At 37.5% G+C, this 18,876-nt stretch overlaps 1 protein-coding gene across 2 annotated transcripts in view; it reads left to right on the top strand.

Moving 5' to 3' along the window:
- The window catches only part of AFTPH (aftiphilin), a 42,480-nt gene that overhangs the window by 12,209 nt on the left and 11,395 nt on the right, over positions 1-18,876 (top strand). For both annotated transcript variants that reach the window (XM_036379732.2, XM_036379731.2), the window contains exons 3-7: positions 8,252-8,403; positions 8,910-9,036; positions 9,352-9,408; positions 10,992-11,114; positions 17,537-17,597. In XM_036379732.2, the coding sequence (XP_036235625.1) occupies positions 8,252-8,403; positions 8,910-9,036; positions 9,352-9,408; positions 10,992-11,114; positions 17,537-17,597 (520 nt within the window). The remainder of the gene's footprint in view (positions 1-8,251; positions 8,404-8,909; positions 9,037-9,351; positions 9,409-10,991; positions 11,115-17,536; positions 17,598-18,876) is intronic.

Here is an 18,876-nt window from a genome sequence, read left to right as displayed (position 1 = left end):
AAAGCACAAATCTATTGTTACCTATTCACCCATAAACTTGGAGAATACTAAGATTATTGCAATTAATCTCAATTGTTTCTCTTGCCACTTGAAAGACTGTCCAGAATCTGAGAAAGAAATGGGGTGGGGAGATGATTCTAGAAAATCATCCCTTTTTTCTCGTAATTAATATTAAGGGATAGCCTGAAGATTTCGAATATTTATTTTCACTTAAAGTTTTCTGTAATTGTATTATAGGTTTTCAATAGAAAACACTTCTGTATGTAGATTTTTATAAAAACAGAACCATCAGAAGCTCTGTAATTAAGTTTTCCCTCCCCAAGCCTGCCTTAACAAAAGATAAAAGTCAAGTAAATTGGAAGTTCCTTACTTAAAGTCTACCATGAAGTCTAATTGTAAAGCAAATTTTAAGACTTCAAGTTTTTTCGTTCTTTTCTTTATGCTACAGTCAGTTGTGACTGTTTGGATCTAAAGTGATGTTCTCCTTCCTCTGCCAGTGAGGAAGTACAGCTGAGAGAATGTTTTACACAAATAAACTGGAGAGGAAGTTGAGCTGGACATGTTTTCTCTGTTGCAATAGTTTCCTTAGCCTTGCAATGTCAATTGCTACATTTTTTTTTCGGTTAACTCTTAAAAGCAGTAGTTATTTTGTAAGTGCTTGAAGTTTCAGAGGGATCTACTAAAACTTTTTTTATATTAAAAAATCCTTGTTTTAAAATTAAATAGTAATTCTGTTTATAATCCATTGAGCCACAGTTTGCTAAATTGCTGTTAGAGACAGAGGTTAACTAATGAGTCAGCATGAGCCAGCAGACAGCCCTGGTACTCTGAGTGCAGAATCTTAGTAAAATTAAACTCAGATTTTGATCAGCTTCCTTGCTGTCTTTTAAGAAGTTGTCACTGAGGTCAAAACACAAAATATGGCATTTTAAAGTAGTTGCCAATCTTCTGTTTGGCAGGTATTAAACTTGGTTCTGCAGCTATTTGATGCTAGAGCAGAAATACTGGCAGGCAAGATAAATCTGGTGAGAGGGAAGAGAACAAAGTTTTTTATTACCCAGCCTAAAGAATGATAGGGAGGAGGGGATTACTTGCATCAATGTATTGCTGGCAGATCTAAAAAGGATTTGCTGTAGCAACCCAAAGGGAGCAGGCTGTGTACAAATAGTGCATGTGTTTGACACTTGAGATAGATGGGAAAATTGAGATCTTAGCTTAGGCTAAAGGTGAGCTGGGATCGTTTACAAGATACTGAATACACTTGATCAGTGATGGTGAGGCTGGGAGAGTCACTGTAATGTGGTGATGAAAGAATCCTGAATGGTTTATAAACAGAATGATCCTAATGGAATTCTTTGCAAAGGCAGAAAATTGAAAAGGATATTTAGCCAGCAGCACTGCTGTTTAAATGTGGAAATAATGTATATAGCAATTTTCATCCATCAGAATGCAGCATGAAAGCAAAGTTATTTATCAGTAGCTCAAGTTTCCATTGAAAAAGTCTCTGTGTTATTTCCTTTGTTTCTTAGTTTGTAGATTCTGAGTGTGAGATGGCAGTAAAATATTGTGCTTTCTGAATGCAGTCTTGATTGCATGATGTATGTATGATGGGCAAACTGTTTAAAGACTGTGGATTTGGTATAATCTTTAATTAAAAATAGGCTTTGCTTCAATTCAACTACTTAATCCAGTTTTTATTAGAAAATATACAACATAAAGGATGAAACTAAGAGGCGGGAAGTTCACAAAAATTACCTTATATAGTCACATGTAGTGGCAAAAAGATCATGGTCTTTTCTTCCTTGCCTTTGGTCTCAGGCTCTCTGAATTCTGCGCACAATTTGCAGTGCAGGATTTGTAACATGCTGACCTGTTCTGTTCAGTAGTTCTGTGTGGAGGGGAGAGGAGGAAGGGCATGGTGTGCACACAAACTACCATCTGAACCCATATTAATGCTACATATACCTTAATCCATTTAGTTTGTCTGCAGCTGAAAAGATCTAATGCTTGGTTTCAGTATGGCTGCACTTTGCATTTGAGATGTGCCTTTGTGTTCAGTAACAGATTTAGGATGTAGTTGTGGGTGAAATGGTTGATCCAACGAGTCTTGAGCAAATCTGCACAAGCATTAGTCCTTTCTATGAAATCTCATTGCACACTACCAAGTTTTGTTTATGATGAATATAAGGCTTGTAGTGCAGCTTTTTCCATGAGATAATGCTGAACATTAGTCAGCTGAGGGGGTAACTCTGCTGCATTAAGAATATACATGTGTGTATATATATATATATATATATAGGATTCAGCAGTGAGGCACAAGAGCAGTAATAATCCATGGTAATCGTGTGGGTAGGGAATATGGCTGTGCCTGCCTGTGTGCAAGGAGCATGGGCATCTCCAGAGCAATAGGAGCTAAAGAAGGGCTTGGTTGGAAGGCCAGATCTTACCTGAGACTTAACAAATCCTGGCAAGGGATGAAGGAAAAGGTGAGCAGTCGTCCAAGTGGGTTTTGAGGTTCTCCACTTATTAGAGAGCCTGTGCACGCTCTGCCTCTTCAGATTAATCAGTGTGGGCGAGGCACAGTTACTGAGCCATGAATAGGCACCCAGACAAAGAAAACCCTGGATCGCTGTCATTTGGAGTGTACTCTGTCTTGGACAATGAGCATCCTTTTGGAGAAAAGTAATTATAACCATAAAGACTTCAGCCCCTCAGTTCAGTAAGGTAAATTAAAATAGTACTGGCTACTTACATAAATATACTCTTCTGGAATGGTTTGGGGGTTTTAAGGCCACAACACAGTTCTGAAGTATTTGCAGCTGTATAACAGTAAAAATCATACTATTAAAAGTAGCCAGTAATTGCTGGTTTTCAGAACACACTGGCTGAGGGGGGAATCTTGCAAAAGAAAATCGTTTGAGAGGGGGTTGTTTTAGCATTACTATTTATGGACAAAATTATTTTCCATTTTGTACACGTAAGTGTCATCTGCTGTATTTCCTCTCGGAGTCTGACTGAAAAGTTAGTATAACACCAGTAGATATCAACAACATGACAAACTAGAATGGTCAGTGAGTTTTATGTAGTCACAATAAATAACTGTTAAACTGGACTTCGCTTGCATGGCAGATGCAATATTTGATGCATTCTTCAGCTGAGGGAGAATAAATGGTGAAGCTTCCAGCACGAAGGATAGAGACAGCTTCATATTTCTAGCCTGAACTTCCCTGCAGTTTCTAACTCTCTCAGATCAAGCAGTAAAAAGAGCAAAGAAGTCTTAACCTTTTTTTTTTCCCCTTAAGCCACTACATTTTCAGATTTGCTTTGCAGCTGAACTCAAAACTTTTATAGTTACTCTTTTAAAATGGGTTTGGGATGTTTAGGACTAACATTGCCTTCTTTACTTCTTTAAATTATTGGTAAAAAAAAATCTGATTCCTCATTTTATGTTGATGAAGGTTTTTTTAGCTCTTGTGGCATCCTCTTTCTGATTTGCAAATCTCAGTTTAGGATGAGTGTTTCCATTATAAATTTCCCATGTAAATAAAAACACCCATTTCAATTCAGTTTTTTACATTTAAGAAATATATGGCACTACGTTATATTAACCTGCTTTTAAAGTGGGGATGGAGACAAGCCATCACATTTGAAACATGAGAAGTTAAACTAGTTTTCTTTGTAAGCTTTGCTTGTCTTCTTTACTCAGGAGTTTTTCTGCCTGCAGCTGTTCTCCCGTTGCTTTTGAGGAGGTGTTGCCTGTGCTTCAGACAAAGAAACAAATTGTTGCTATGTGAAAAGGAAATGGATTCATAGTTTAAACAGTCCATAAGCTGTTTCAAGGAAAAAACTGTCCCCATTCAATTGAGAACTTAGGGATTTGTTCGTTTGCTTGTGGGGTTTTAGTTGACCATTTAGCTTTAATGCTTGAGTCCAGAAAATTTTGAGGAAGTCAATTGGTGTGTTCCCCATGGTGAGTTACATCCATTGAAACTGGTTCTTCGCTCCCTTGTGTTGTCTATATGGTCATGAAGTTTAGCTCTTAAAAAATCCCCAAACCCACCCCCACAAAATACTCCAAGAACATCAATAAAGCTGTTCAAACAAAAACCCCAAATACACCCATCCCATGCACACACATGGTGAAGGTAGAAGAGTAAATGGCTACTTAGCTTTTTACAGGCAAACGTGTTGCTGGAAAATGTGGTTTGGTTGTTAAAAAACCCAGCAAAGGGAGCTTCTCATTTAACCTTTATTTTATTAAAATAGTCATAAAAAGCTGTGCTAGGCACTCTGCAGAACAGTGAGTTCATGATTTCAGTTAAATAAAATCTCAGTGGTTAATAATTTTCTTTTCTTGGCCCCTCAGCTTTGTTCTGTCATTTTTTGAGAGCTTTCATTCAGCTTTTGAGTTCCAATCAGAAGCCAGTCATGTCCACATGGACTTTATTCCTTTCCTACTTTATATGTTTAGCATTTTGGATCTTTCATAGGTTCTTTTCCATCCCCTTTAATATGTTTTTTCTTTTATTACTTTTCACATAAGCTTGAATATCTAAACATGCTCAACAATTTAACTATTACACTGGTTTTATTTATTCTTAGATCTTCCAGTTTTGTGTTTGGTAGAGGCAAAGAGCCCAGAGTTTGTGTTGCTTCCTCTGTGGCCTCTTTTCTTGGCAGCAGGATGAGGAGGGTTGAAGGCATGCCTCAGTTTTTGACTCTCCCCTTCTTGAAGTACCTCTGGAGGCTGCCAGAGCAGAGATGCTGTGCAATATAAGAGATTTCCTAAGGGAAGATAAGGGCTTGTGTTAAAAATTGGGGCTGTGCCCTCCAGTGGAAAGGGGAGAGGGTGGAAGGACAAAGAGCCACTCCACTCTTTGAAAGGGAGCTCACCTGGATGAGTTCTTGGTTCTGCTCCACAGGTTATATGGGACCAGAGCCGTGGAGAGAAGCAAGACTGGGTTTTTTCCACTCTTGCACACAGAGTTCCCCAAAACTTTACCCACAGAAGCATTTCAGCAGTTACATGGTGAAAACTGCCATTTGTGTCCACTGTTTCTGTAGTGGGGCTCAAGTGTGTTGTTTTTATGGCAAATTTTATTATCTCCTCTTGTCATAGCTCTGAAGAAAGGCAGTGACCTGTCACTGTTGGGTTCATGTGGGGGCACCTGGGGAGGATTTGGTGTGCTGAGTGGTCAGTGAAGAATTGCTGTGTTGAAGGAGTTCTTGGATTCTATGACCTTGTGGTGGAGAAGAAAAAAAACCAAATTGTGTAAACCAAGTACTTTGGGCTTTCAGCTCTGAGGGATGGATCTTGACCCCTGTTTAATTGCCACATAGATAAATTCTAATCCTGTGGTTATGCTTATTTTAAAAAAGCATCTCTGATACTTTGTTTGGTTCTGGTGGTGGTTACCATGTCTTAAGTGTCTGCCAAAATGCATTTAGAGAAACTATGAGTCTTTAAATTTATTAATAAATAAATGTATTTATCTATTTATCAATTGTTTGGAGAATCACAGCTAATGTTTAATGGCAGCTGTAGCCTTTTCACATCTTCTGTAAGTGCCTTCAAGAATTATTCTTCTTGAATGGCCATGCAGAGCAATCATGTATCAGATACTTTTAGTGACATGAGAAGTGAATAAAAATTATTGGTTTCTGCCTTTTTTTTTCCAGAAAGACATGACATTACTTCTGGTCATGCACAGTATTTTCTTGCAGTCTGATTTATGCAACAATAGATTAGAGTTTGTAGGAGGTGGACATTTACACCAGCATTAAAATCTTGGTGATGCCCTTAATACCTGGAAGCTGTGACCACAGGATTTCATCACCAAAATAAGTTCAGTTGATTTGTAATTTCATTACAAAAACAAGTTCAGCTGCTTCCATTGCCACTGTGTCGAGATGTGTGTTTGTGCACTCATCCCTTTGTCCATTTGCACATACAGAATTAATTTTTTTGGTTTGCTATGGAAACCATTCTTTATCATATAGAAATAAGGGCTGAGCATCGCTGGGAATTTAGAAAAGATGACAGGAAGTGTAAAGAATGCTATAGTTAAACTGTTCCTGAAATTTTGGCACAATTCTTAAACTCAAATTTGAAATGTGACACTGACTGAGATTCTGCTTGGTTCTTAGAGATGTTCTGTTAGTTCTTTCATTACCTAAGCAGGCATATTTTTAGTCACTAGCATGTTCTCAAATGTTGACCCTTTTCAAGAAATGTGATGCCTTGCTGTTTCTGTGATCCAATGCCATTCATCTGCCTCTTGCTTTTCCCTGGGGATTTGTACTCTTGCTGTATTACAGAAATGAAGTAAGCATCACCTGTTAATGTAAGATAAGGGGAAGTGATATTGTAGGCAAAGTTAAGGTTTAAAATTGAAGCAAAGTATGCTTTAGTGTGTTAAAGCATTAGGCTAGAATCTGGAATAGTGTTTAGTTTTACTTCCTAAAAATGTGAGGTAGTGTCTTAGTTCTGGTTAACAAACAGGAAACAACCTACAAGTATTGCAACTTAGTGTATGGCCAGAATGACTGAGCATTGAAAGATGATTAAAAGAAGAATTATTTACTGTAGAACATGACTCATTATGGTCAGAAATATGGTCAGAATTTACCAGAGAGGTAATGAAGAAGAAAAGAAAAGAAAAAAAAAAAGTGGGGGGGATGAGTCAGGTATGCTCTGAATTCAGATCTTTGCACATTTATACATTATGGTTTGCAAGTGGCTGTACCTGGTGGCTGTCCCTCTCAGGCATTTCTTTCACAGGCAGTAAAACCGAAGAGCTGATGCTCTAAGCCAATTCATTTTCCTATTTTTTACAGTTAGAGGCTGAACAGAAAGAATGGTCTGGACAGACTCCATCCCAGTTCCTGACTCATCATCCCAACTCCAATACAGAATCCAGATATTCTGATAACATGTTTACCTCTGTTATGTTTGCTGATGTACATGGTCAGTGAGTTGCTTAGCTGAGATGAGAGACAAGGCAAATTTTCAGCTAAAAGTTCAAATAAGAAATGTTGCAGATAATTGTTGGAATTGTGAAGCAGACATTTTGCTGCATGAAGGTTTGTCCCAGTTGTATTGATTGGCCTAACTAAAATAGGTAACTTCCTCCTACAGCCTTGCTTTTTTGAACTGTAAATCATCTCAGTTGTAACAAAACCCCTCTGTTTTGAGGCTTATGTGTGTAAATTCAACATTGTTGCTGGAATATGCTGCATCTCCACAGGAGGGCTCTGCTGGCACAGCTAAAACAGCACATGCTGTGGGATGCTCCTGGGATTTCCGCCTACTCTGTTTCTTTTCCATTTCCCCAGTAGAAAAGCAGGTGCTGGAGCTGCTGGATGCTGCCCTGTGTGTGTTGCAGCAGAGCACTGGGAAAGTGGTTGTTGAGGAGCACTAAACTAGAAAGATGGAAACACTCCACTGAATGCCAGGCTTGTGCCTCCTTTCCTTAGCAAGAAAAGAGATTCAGGTGTTTCTGGCAAAAATGAGTACATTAAAAAAGGCTTTATTTTCATTTTTACAAGCATATCTTGAAAAAATACCATTGAAATTGGTATTATAATAAATAATAAAAGCTTGATGTTTACCTGTTTTTAATGGGTTGAAAAAAAATTCCATATCATTAGTACATCTGATGTCCAAGACCAGTTAACAGAGGTAAAAGAAGTTGAAATCCTGTCTATATGGAAATACTAAAGAGAAAAGAGAAATGTAAGGGAAGAACTTGAAAAGAAGAAAGCATACTCTGCTTATCAGAAAAAACAGGGGGGATTTTTTTTTTGTTTTTGTGAGGGCAGGAGGTTGTTTGACTTTTGTTTTCTTTTTCATGTTAGATCCATCTGCCAAGGCCCAGTGCATGCTTTGGAATTAAAATGTCTGGAAACCATTAGTTCCAATATATGCTGTTTATATTGCTGAGATATTATCCTTATATAGCCTAAATCTTGTTGTGTGCATTTTCTGGTAATTTCTACCAGAGTGACTTTGGACACTTCTGTTACAACTCACTTTGCAGGGGGCAAGATCCTTACTGTTTACAGGATCCTGTATACAGGATCCTAGCCTGTATTTGGTGTTTAAAGAGTCTTGTGGTCCTCTGGCAGTTAATATTTTGTGGTGAGTGAAATCTTGTGTTAGCTATAAGTTGTTTTCCATCTTGCTGTAATATTGGACTTGTCTTTGTAGCAGTTAGCAAAACTTGACATAAATATTTTCTCTTTGGTATAGACAACATTGCTAAGTCGTCTGGAACGAATATTTGAAGTCTGTTTTCCTTCCATTCCTGTTGCTGAAATTGAAGAAGAAATAAGTTCCTTGAATCATTTGCTGGAAGCAGGTGAAAAGCAGATAACAACTGAGGAGACCTTAGGAAGTACTGGGTAAGAAACCACAGTGCAACAAATATAAGATGAACTTGAAACACATATGGCGGTAATTTAAAATGAGGTGTTTGCTTCAAGTATTTTGAGAAGCCATCGAGTGAAAATCAGCTATCTATCAGAATTCTTGTTTTCAGTGACTACATACACCAGGAGTACTTCACTTAGCAACTCAGCAGCCTATCATCTTCTTTTCAATTTTGTCTCTGAATTAACCAAATATGTCTTATTAGTTACACTTGCTATATAAATTACTGTATTTATTCATGTAATGATGAAGTCTAAGCAGGCTTTGTCCTGCCTGCCATGGACATCATTTTCCAGTAAGAAGTCTGAACTATAATTGCTCTGAGAACACTGCAGTTTTAGTTCCCCTGGGTATTGTGCTTGGGCATAAATTTAATTGGAATGTATAATAAGTCACTTGCATTAAAAAACAGAATAAATATTCGAGGCTACTAAGCTGTATTTCTGAATGATAACTTGATTTATGATGGGTTGTGCAGGGAACTGATGGACGTGTGGACAGAGCTGCAGGACATCCACGATGCATATGGACTGAGATACCAGTGGGGTGGCTCCCACAGCAACAAAAAGCTTCTGTGCTCCCTGGGAATTGACACAAGAAATATTGTGAGTCTGCCAGTAAAACTGGCTTTTTAAATAAGGAATCTGCTTTATATGTAGAATCAGGTGGAGGTGTTCTGTGTGAATGCCTTCTCCTAATTGCATAGTTGCACAGAACATGGTTGTTCATGACAGACCACCTGACAACCTTTTACAAGCCCTATTAATGTAAAAAGTTGCATTAGTTTTTAACCATTGTGTTATAATTAACATAGCATTTATTCTGTGATACTAACCTTATTCAAGTTATGTAGCATTGAAAAACATTTCCGTTGCTGACATAGAAGAAACTCTTAAGTAAATTCTTTGTTGTTTTATCAGCTCTTTACAGGCAACAAGAAGCAGCCTGTTATAGTACCCATGTATGCAGCAGGACTGGTAAGCTTTTTTTAGTATTATTTTTTTTGTTATAATTCTGGCAACATCATATAATGAAATATATTAAATGACATTAAACACCAAGTGTGCTGAAAGATATTTTTGCATATACAGTTATGGCTTAGGCATCAGTAGAAATGCTAGAAAAGAATTACCAAATAAATAATTTTCATTATGTGTGTGAGCAAATACTTGATTTTAAGTGAAAGAAGTATTCAGTAAAAACAAGGAGAAGATAAGGGTTGTGGTTTTTGCTGGTCTGAGCAGAATAAATGTTCTTTTTTTCTCAAAAAAACAGTGCATGTATATGTATACACACAGGCAAACACACCTCTGTTTTCATATGATCATCCACAAATGGAACAGTAAAAAAATACTTTTCTTTGGTTTATATTAGGCTGATCTAATTACGTAGGTTAATTTTATAGAGTGACTTCTACAGTTTTCTGGTGCATCAAGGTCAGCTTGTGTACTTCTTTGGATGTTAACATGGTATTCTGATACAGGTAGTTAAAACAACTCTGAGATACTGCTTTTTTCTTCCTGTTTGTGAGCGGGACTATGTTTGCAACACAGCAGTTATTTTTTGCAGCAGATTGTTGTTGCTGATAATTGTCTCCTAAATTTTTTATATACTTTTGCATACAATAAGCTGGATAGCAGCAGGAGTAGGAGTAAAGTGGCTTGTTGCTTTCTGTTTCCATATTGCTTTCTGTGTTTCTCAGCTGTCCAAAAGAAATTATTGAACTGGTGGGTAGATTCAAAGCTCCCCTGATAAGGTGTAGAAACATTTGTGGGACAGTTGATCTTGGCAAGTGACTTCCTGAAAATTGTTTAAAATGCTGTAGTTGCAAATCCTGTGCTTTTATTTGGGAGCTCCTCATTGTTCTCGGGTGGTTGGCATGTCTCAATGCAAACTTTGGGCTTTCTGTAGATCTTCTCACCCTACATTTTTTTCAAGATCAGATTTCAGACATTTTTCATAATACTATCTGTATTTTAAATGTTTGCTTAAAATTAAAATATGTGTTTATTTTCTTAATGGTTCTTAATGCATTTATTGCCATCTCAGTAATTATCGTTCTTGGTATCATTCTGAAAATTGATAATTTAGTTTGTTTCTTTTGGATGACTTAATTGTTGAAATGGAATGAATGCAGTTGTACTTTTGTGATGGGTCATTTGATATTTCTGGAATAGTCTACACACAATTGGGAGGAGAAGACATGACCTTATCAAGTAACTGTTTTCTTCAGCTTAAATTACCTTACTGAAAGTTAAAAGCAAGCTCCAGCTTAACATTTGGGTTTTTGTTACTAGCTCTAAAATATTTCTTAGGCCTAAGGACCCATGATGATTTTCCCCTGCTCCATTTACTCCCACCTCTCTCAACACAGTGAAAGTGTCCAGAGATACATGGTTACCCCCAAGCCCTTAGCTGAGGGTAGTACTACCTAGTAGTGTGTTCTAGTTTTTGGCATCTGCAGTTCTTGAAGTGTCTGTAAATGTGTGTGTCTGTGTGTGTGCAAGTCATTTTTAAAAATCGGATTATTTATTTATTTGTTTCTTGTTTGTTTATTCAGGGCATGTTAGAACCTACCAAGGAACCATTGAAACCAATATCTGCAGCAGAAAAAATAGCTTCAATAGGACAGACACCTCCTGTATCACCAGAGATGAGCACATGTGCATCTGATCAGTTCCAGGTAAAAAAATAGGGAGAGAAGGGAGAGGAGACGCAAAGAAAGAATGAGGGAAATAATGGGATGCATTGTCTCTTTCTTTATGTTTAAAATATCTGAATGGTGTATTCAAAGACACCTATATGTAAAAGGCAGGTGTTGGTTGTGTCAGATTGAAGTCCTGCTCTTGGATCTGCTTTTCATGTGTGACTGGGAGTCCCTGTGATGAGGCTGTAGCAGTTGGTGGCCACCATTTCAGAGTCCTGATGATCCTTACTGTTACACAGCAGTTTGCTCTCAAAGGCAGTGGGCAGGTAGACAGATTTTATATGTAATGTTAGACTCATCCGACCTCTGGCTAGGGCTCTTCATCTTTGCTTATTCTGGAGCTCATTGTTGGAGGTTGTTCTACATGTTGGTTAGCACTCAATTTTCTGAATGATCCTATTTACATTTATACTGTTCATGTTTATTTCCTTTTGCCCTTTCTTACTTCTTCAGGGTGTCATGCAAAGCAGCCCAGCTGCCTCAAGAGAGATTGTTGGTGTGGTCATTACAAGCATACATGTCTGACTTTTTGATTGTATGAATTCTCTTGGCTCTTTGTGCCAGATTTATTGAATTATCTGTTACACACAGTTGCTTTGCTGGCTTCTCTGTCTTTAAAGTCTGATACAAAATGAATTCAGAGGAGTTTAGGAGTGAGCTTTTGAATTTCCTGAGTTCTTTGTTGCTGTTGTTTTGATGTAAGGGTATTAGAAGAGCACTTGAATGCTATGCGTGTTTCAATGTGTGTGGTTGTCAACAAGCTAATGGGATATGCAGAGATATTTCATTTTCAGTGTCATTACAGTGATGCTCAGTACATATTCAGAGACTCAGCTGTGTCCCTCCTTAGTGCAGATCTTGTTTAATCCACCCAACATCTTCAGTTACCTGCTATGCTTGTGACTTCTGATTGAAGGCATTCCAGAAAGGATTATTCTTGGGCTACATTTAACCTTAACACTAGGTACTTGTGACTATAGTGATGTTCTTGCAGTCCTTGTTCTGCCACATTGCAGAGCTCTAAGTGTGACATGCTTGTAGCAGAGGAGAATTCTTTTTCATTATTGAGCAGCAGTTTGTCAGTGGGCTCAGAGCTCACATTGCTTTATACAGCAATACACATTTGGTGCTTCCTGTGCTGCTCCTCATATGCAGTGGAGCTGAAGTGGATATAAGAAAAGGTAACAACAGTGATTACTGCAAGCAGTCTGATCTGAAGAAATCTACTGTGTGGTAAGAAAGTAGGAACATTTCAGTCTTTTTGCAGCATTCAAAGTACCCTTTTTTACAGAGGAGGAAACATAAATTAAGCCATACACTAAACAGTGTAGAGAGCTGTGAGAGTCTGAAGTAACAGCATCTTTGACAAGTGCCATTTTCTCAGTTGCTTGACAGATATAGTGCTGAAAAAAAAGAACCTCTACTTACCAAAGTCTCTCTTTTTCTGTAATTATGAATTCCTGATACAGAATATCCCATTACTTGTCACAGTGTGATAATCTTGACATACAGCTTTTTCTGATAAGGCTGTCTCTGTTCAATAGTTGTGGTCCATGAATACATCTGAGAAGCTTGTGTGCTGTCTGTCTGCACTGTTGGCATTAGGCTAGCTTTTTCAAAAAGACAAACACTAAAATAAGCTTTTGGGGAAGAAATGGGTTAGAGATTGTAACCATTCAGAATTCTAGGAGGCTACAGTTAGATGACATTCTGAAAGTTTCAGGGCATGAGCAATCAATTCTCCACCTCAGAGACCGCCTTTCTTTCTTGGTCTCATCTTCTGTCAATGACTGATGGCTTCTGTTTGCTTTGGGGAAAATCCAGTTTCACATCACATTGTACAAATGGCTCTTTCAGAATATTCCAGATTGTTGTGGTGATAAGATGATGTGCCTGAACATTTCATTAGGACCTATGCTAGAAACATTGTTAAACTATTCAGTAGAAATACAGGCAGTTTTAGTGGACTCTGAAACTTCTTATTCTAGAATTATTCTTAGTCTGAAACTTCTTATTCTAAGTGCAAGTTATTTAGGTGCAGCAATTCAAGTATCTCTTTAGTGTACCTGGTTAATGTGTAATTATTTGGTTAAACTTCTAAATTCCTCCATTTTCAGAATGAAGATTTATCCGTATTTTCACAAACTTCAGAATATTGACATTGTCTTTGGAAGGAGAGGCTCTGGTTGATAGATTCATGTTCTTTGCTCAGGGAAAAGTTCTCCTCTGAGGGCTGGCATTTATGGCACTTGTATACAGATCAGTGTCTGTGCATATGACTTCCTGCTAAGGGAATAAGACTTTGGAAGACTGATGAGGTGAAAGTAATACTGGAAAGAACACTTGTAGAAACACAGGAATGCCTCCTAAATGGTTTTGTTGTAGGCAAACAGACAAAACCATGCAGAGATTTAAAATGGAGAACTTTAGAACTAATAGAATGAGGTAAAAAACAACAAATGAGCTGCAGTGTTTCTTCCTAGTTATGACATAAACTCTGAATGTTTTGCCTTCATTCCCTCCAGTGGGTCTCACTGAGTTAGGCTGGGGAAATAGGGTGGACAAATTTCCATCTGAGCCATTTAAGCTATAAGGACAAGGGTTTTGAAATTGAGTTCTCAAGCAAGTCACTGGATTGTCGCATTAGTTTATTGTATAAAGATGATTTTTGTAGAGTCATTCTCTTTTATATTTGAAGGTAGAATCTAAATTCTTCTTTGATCTGTTGTTTATCTTGACAATTGAGGGGTTTATTTCTCTGTTCCTCTGTGCTCATAACTGTAAGGCAGTAAACAGAATATGAAATAATCCCCTGATTACTGTTGCCTTGATCTAAGCATGGTGTCTCAAAGACTTCACAAGGCTGAAGTAAAAGGCTTTGTCAAGGCACATCAGGTGTAAGGAGTGGCTGGTGAAATAGGCACCCTTTGATTGTGAGACCCAAGACAGGTGCCTTTCTCTTCTTTTTTGTGCAGCTCTAGTGGGCTTCTAAATTGCAGCCAAGTCTTCAGGCAGTGCATGCAAATTACATTCCAGTGTTTGTCTAAAGGGTTGCTGTCTGGACTTAATGATAACTGCTTTCTCTTGGTTTGATACTGTTTTCTGGTTAATGTTGTTTTAAAGTTTATTTATCTGCTTCTCTTTGGATATTTTGAAGAAAGTTGTCCAGATATTTCTGCTCTTCTGCTATTGCTTCAAAGCATTCTCTTCTCTCCATTTGGGACTGTGTTTCTTTTGTAGGGTTACCTGCCAAGTTTTATTTAGTAAGTTTTATATTGGAATAAAAATCTGCAGTGACCCAGACCTTTGTAGAAGAAAATTACCAGTGCTTCTTTTCTGCAGGTGCCCATTACAGCACATCTGCTTGCATGTAAGCCACTGAATTAGGGATCAGGTTATAACAGAAATATACATCTTACACTTGGTGGCTATTAGGGACTGAACCTTAATTAAACCCCATGGGGTGACAGTCTCTAAAAACACTTTTAATTACATAAGAGACCATCAGGACTTCTAACAATGACAGATGCAAACTACCATATTATTGGCCACCAGCCAAAGGCTCTATCAGGAACTGCTCTCCAGTTATATGTGTGAGAAAGATCCAAGAGTGTGAGAGTGTGTATGGCTTTGTTCACAGAGTAAGGAAGAAAGATGTGCAGGTAAGAGATGCTACAGAACTTGGTGTTCTCTCAGATGTGACAGCTGTGTAAAGGGGTTGTCTGAAAAGAGCAGTTTTCAGAACTGATAAAATTTTGCCAATGAATACACACAATGAAATGTATGAATTACTTGCATGTAAAGCTTTTTCTGGAATGTGTATGATGCTCTTTTTTGGGATCCATCTGAATATTGACATTATATTTGTATTACAAGTCCTTTTATTCTTTTTGCCCAACTTTAAGACAGAAAAATGCTTCTTTTTTATTTATTTTGTTTAATTTTCCTTGAGTAATTATTGGCACAGACACAAACATTTACATTTTACTCTTTTGGATTATGAGAGCTCTTACATAATACATTCTAAAATTACTGTGTGAAAACATCTCTCACTTGCATCAAAGTGAAATATGATGCAGTAAAACAGGCAGGCATTTTAATTTCCTCTTTCTTACTTCCTTAACATTCAGAGTAGTATTCTGACAACTGAGTATACTTTTTCATTTCTGTACTGTGTCCTGTAATCTAAGATGGAGGCCTTGAGGAGTGAAAGCAATGTGCTGCATTTCTCAATATTCTCATAGATTAGGCACTTTTCCTTAAAGCATGTTACTAAAATAATAATTGCAGTAACCTAACAACCTCACAGTTTCAGAAAGGCTGAACATTATATTCCCATTTGCTGGGTATGTTCCCACTGGCTGAGGTTTCAGTGCCTATGTTCAGGTGTTTCTTAGGGCTGAGGTAGCAAGAAACAGGAAACTTTCAGTTTAATTTTGCTTTTTCCTCTGCCTTTTCCTTTCACTTGGTTTGCTACTGTATAGACTGGTACTTGCCAGCATCTGTATAGGTGAGGGCTGCTTTACTTACCCTCTCTTTTGCAAAGTACTTGAAGTCAGCAGGGTGGCCTCATCTCACAGAGCAGACTAATATATTTGGTGTATTCTTATTGATTTGGAGTCAGACTCGGTTTTTCCCATTTTAGGAAGAATTCGTCACATCCTGTGTCCTTTCCTTGTCAAATCTGAGAGTCAGGCCATCATTAAAGGCAAACACTTGGCAAACCATTGCTGCCACTTTTTCCATGCAGCTCTGTCAGTCATTAGTCCTAACTCAGGCCTTTGACACAAAATCTACTGGGTGTTTTCCTCAGTAAGAGTTGGTAGGAAGCCACTTTATTTCAATTTGAGTTCATTTTGCTCAGGGCAGAAAGCTGCTAAATTGTTATACTCACTACCCTTCTCTTTTCCTACAAACTCCTTTTAATGTTAATATATTTTACATGTGACAAAGTTTAAACAAGCTACTGATAATGGTGATCATTACTTCATCAGGTGGAGCTTCCACACTGCTGCCATTATATCTACATGCAAATCATTTCAGTAATACCATTCCCAAGGCAAAGTTAAAAGTGAAGAATCAGTTTATTAACCTCCATGGAGAGAATACTGTTCAAGCTGTGCTCAGTACTGAAAGTATTTTTAAGACATTAGAAAGTAAATGTCTTGCTTAGAAAGATCTTTCCTATAAATAAATACAGAAGTCTCCAGCTCCCTTTGTTTTGCTTCCTGCAAACATCTAGCACTGAGGAAATTTGCAGTGAGCTTAATTGTGCTACAAAGCTACCTCAGGTTGCTACAGTCTTGATTAGTGAATTGCATTTTTCTTCAGTGTCAGATGGTTGGAATCTTTAAAAATGAAGGCTGATTTTCTACAAAAGCAAAGAGAAGGTATGGCTCAGCCACTGGAAGCTTAACAAGTACTGATGTGTTTTAAAGAATATTGCTGAGAAAATCCATTGTTTTTCTTCCATACTGTGATTGTTTCTTTAGAAGTTGAGGGCACATCCTTTCCCAGTGCCTCATGACAGTTGACTTCACTGGGGAGAGAGCAGAGTGTAATGCACAGAAGTAGAAAGGTTCAGCTTCTTTCAGAAATTTCTGCTACTGTCCCATCAGTTTGTGTCCTGGGAGTACAGGAAGACAGTGCTTGCAACTCACACTGCCCCTGTAGAGCATGGCCCCTGCTGCTTGCTTGTGTCCAAAAGGCTTAACAAGAGGGAATCAAAAGGCAAGGATGGACTCCCAGGAGGAGTCAGTGTTTCCATACTCCTCTTGTTCAAGCATTGCTGCCAATGGTTTGTATATAGATGGGGATGAATCAACTGTGAAAGTATAATAACTCACAAGACTTTAATTTTTAAAGGGGGTGGAGTGGAGAGGGTGTTGATACTTTGTCCCTCATGTGTGGAGATTGTGTTTCTTAAGAGCAAAACAAACCAAAAGAATGATTGGTTGTTTGATGATAAATAATATATATGATCAAGACAAAGAATGGATGCACAGACAGCTTTCACTGTTCTGAATTTGCCCTGTAATTGTGTATACATAACTATTTATGCTAAGTGCCTTATCTTCCATGAAAGTAATAGTTTAATTTTCAATGATGCCTTAAGGTTTGTTATTCAATTCATGTTTTAGTTAATTTGCAAATCCTGTTTGAGTTAGAAGTTACCTAATCTGTGTTGATCAGAATTTGATGGACTTCCTGTGGTAGAAGAAATCTACTTTGAATCTCTAGTGCATATTATGAAAAGACACACCTCCCAAAAGTTGGGGCTTGATCATTTAGTTGTCTTTTTTAGTGTTTAGACGCTAAAGAATCTGTTGTTTGAACTGCTTTGCATTGTTGTAACCTGAACTGACTGTAAAATCTGATTTCTGACTTTTCAACTCTAGGAATCTCTACCACCTGTCCAGTTTGACTGGAGTAGCAGTGGCCTTACTAACCCTTTAGATGGTACGTCTCTCCGTAGAGCCTCTAGCACCAGAGCTAGAGATAAGAAAGCTACAAAGTTCAGACAAACATCTATCTGCTGATTATTTTTTTAAGATATATACACACACACATATATAAAAATATATATAATACTTATTTCTTACTCCTAACTTTGGAAATTCAGGCTTTCTTTCTGATTTACAGTTCCCCTATGTGAAGTATTACATAGCTTGAAAAATACAAGTTAAGTATTATTTTAGATTCCTGCCATATGCTAGTGACACAGTGGCAATATTAACACTTCATTACATATAACTGCAGATTATAATGAAACTCTGAACAAATGAGCATTTAGGTTGATGAGTTTTACTTCCTAAAAGTATTTTTCACCAGTCAGCTATCTCTTTAGACGTCCTCTGAATGACAAACTTCTGTAAAGTGGCTACTTCAAAGCACAATATTTTAACCACAAACTGTTTGTAAAATATACACTTCCTGAGCTGAAAGTTTTCAGATTTAAAGATAATTTTATATTTCAAAAATGTGACTTCATTCATTATCACTTTTGCTTACACTAAAGAGCTGATTATAGCTATTATATTAAAGAGGTAGCTACAAACTTATTAATAGCTGTAAATGTATATAGTTATCACCTAAAAAAACCCTTCACCTGTGTCTATTTTAATAGCAAAGTGAGTTGTGCCACTGCCTCTAGTGTCAGAAATGTAAGTGCATGCAAAGGAAATAAAACAAGTTCTAGAAACTTGTTTTACTGACAGAATAGAAACCTATTAAGAAACTCCTTTACAAGGAGCCTTCTGACAGCAACTGATTGATTACACACAAGTTCAAAGGCAGGCTCAGATAAAGTGCATCTCTTACTGCACTGGTGTTGCCACACTGTGTTGTTGCAGAATGTGTGGTGTGTAAGAGTTTGGATAGCAATATCATGGTGCTGAAGGAAAGCCTGGATGGACCCTTTTGCTGTTGTCTGGTGTCTTACTACTTCAGTCAATCATCATGCTTTCTTTTAACAAACAACTTTAAAATGTATCCTGGTTTGATTTCTGTTTTAGTGCTAAAGGGGAACAGTATAATTTGCCAGTGAGGAACTGGACATAAGAGCGGCCTTTGTTACCCAGTGGTCACACTGCTTTAAGATAATGATAATTAATAGCTTAAAGCCGCTAAATAAAATTTTGAATTTTTTTTTCTTTTTGTTCTTTGCTATTTGAAGATCTGCTAAGTTTTCCTGATGAAAGAATGGCTTTCAATTTCAGTGAGGGGAGAAAAAGCCCAT

Source organism: Molothrus ater, chromosome 3, assembly GCF_012460135.2.
Source record: "Molothrus ater isolate BHLD 08-10-18 breed brown headed cowbird chromosome 3, BPBGC_Mater_1.1, whole genome shotgun sequence".
Taxonomy (NCBI): domain Eukaryota; kingdom Metazoa; phylum Chordata; class Aves; order Passeriformes; family Icteridae; genus Molothrus; species Molothrus ater.
Note: the sequence above shows the minus strand (reverse complement) of the source record. Positions and strands in the feature narration are given on the sequence as shown.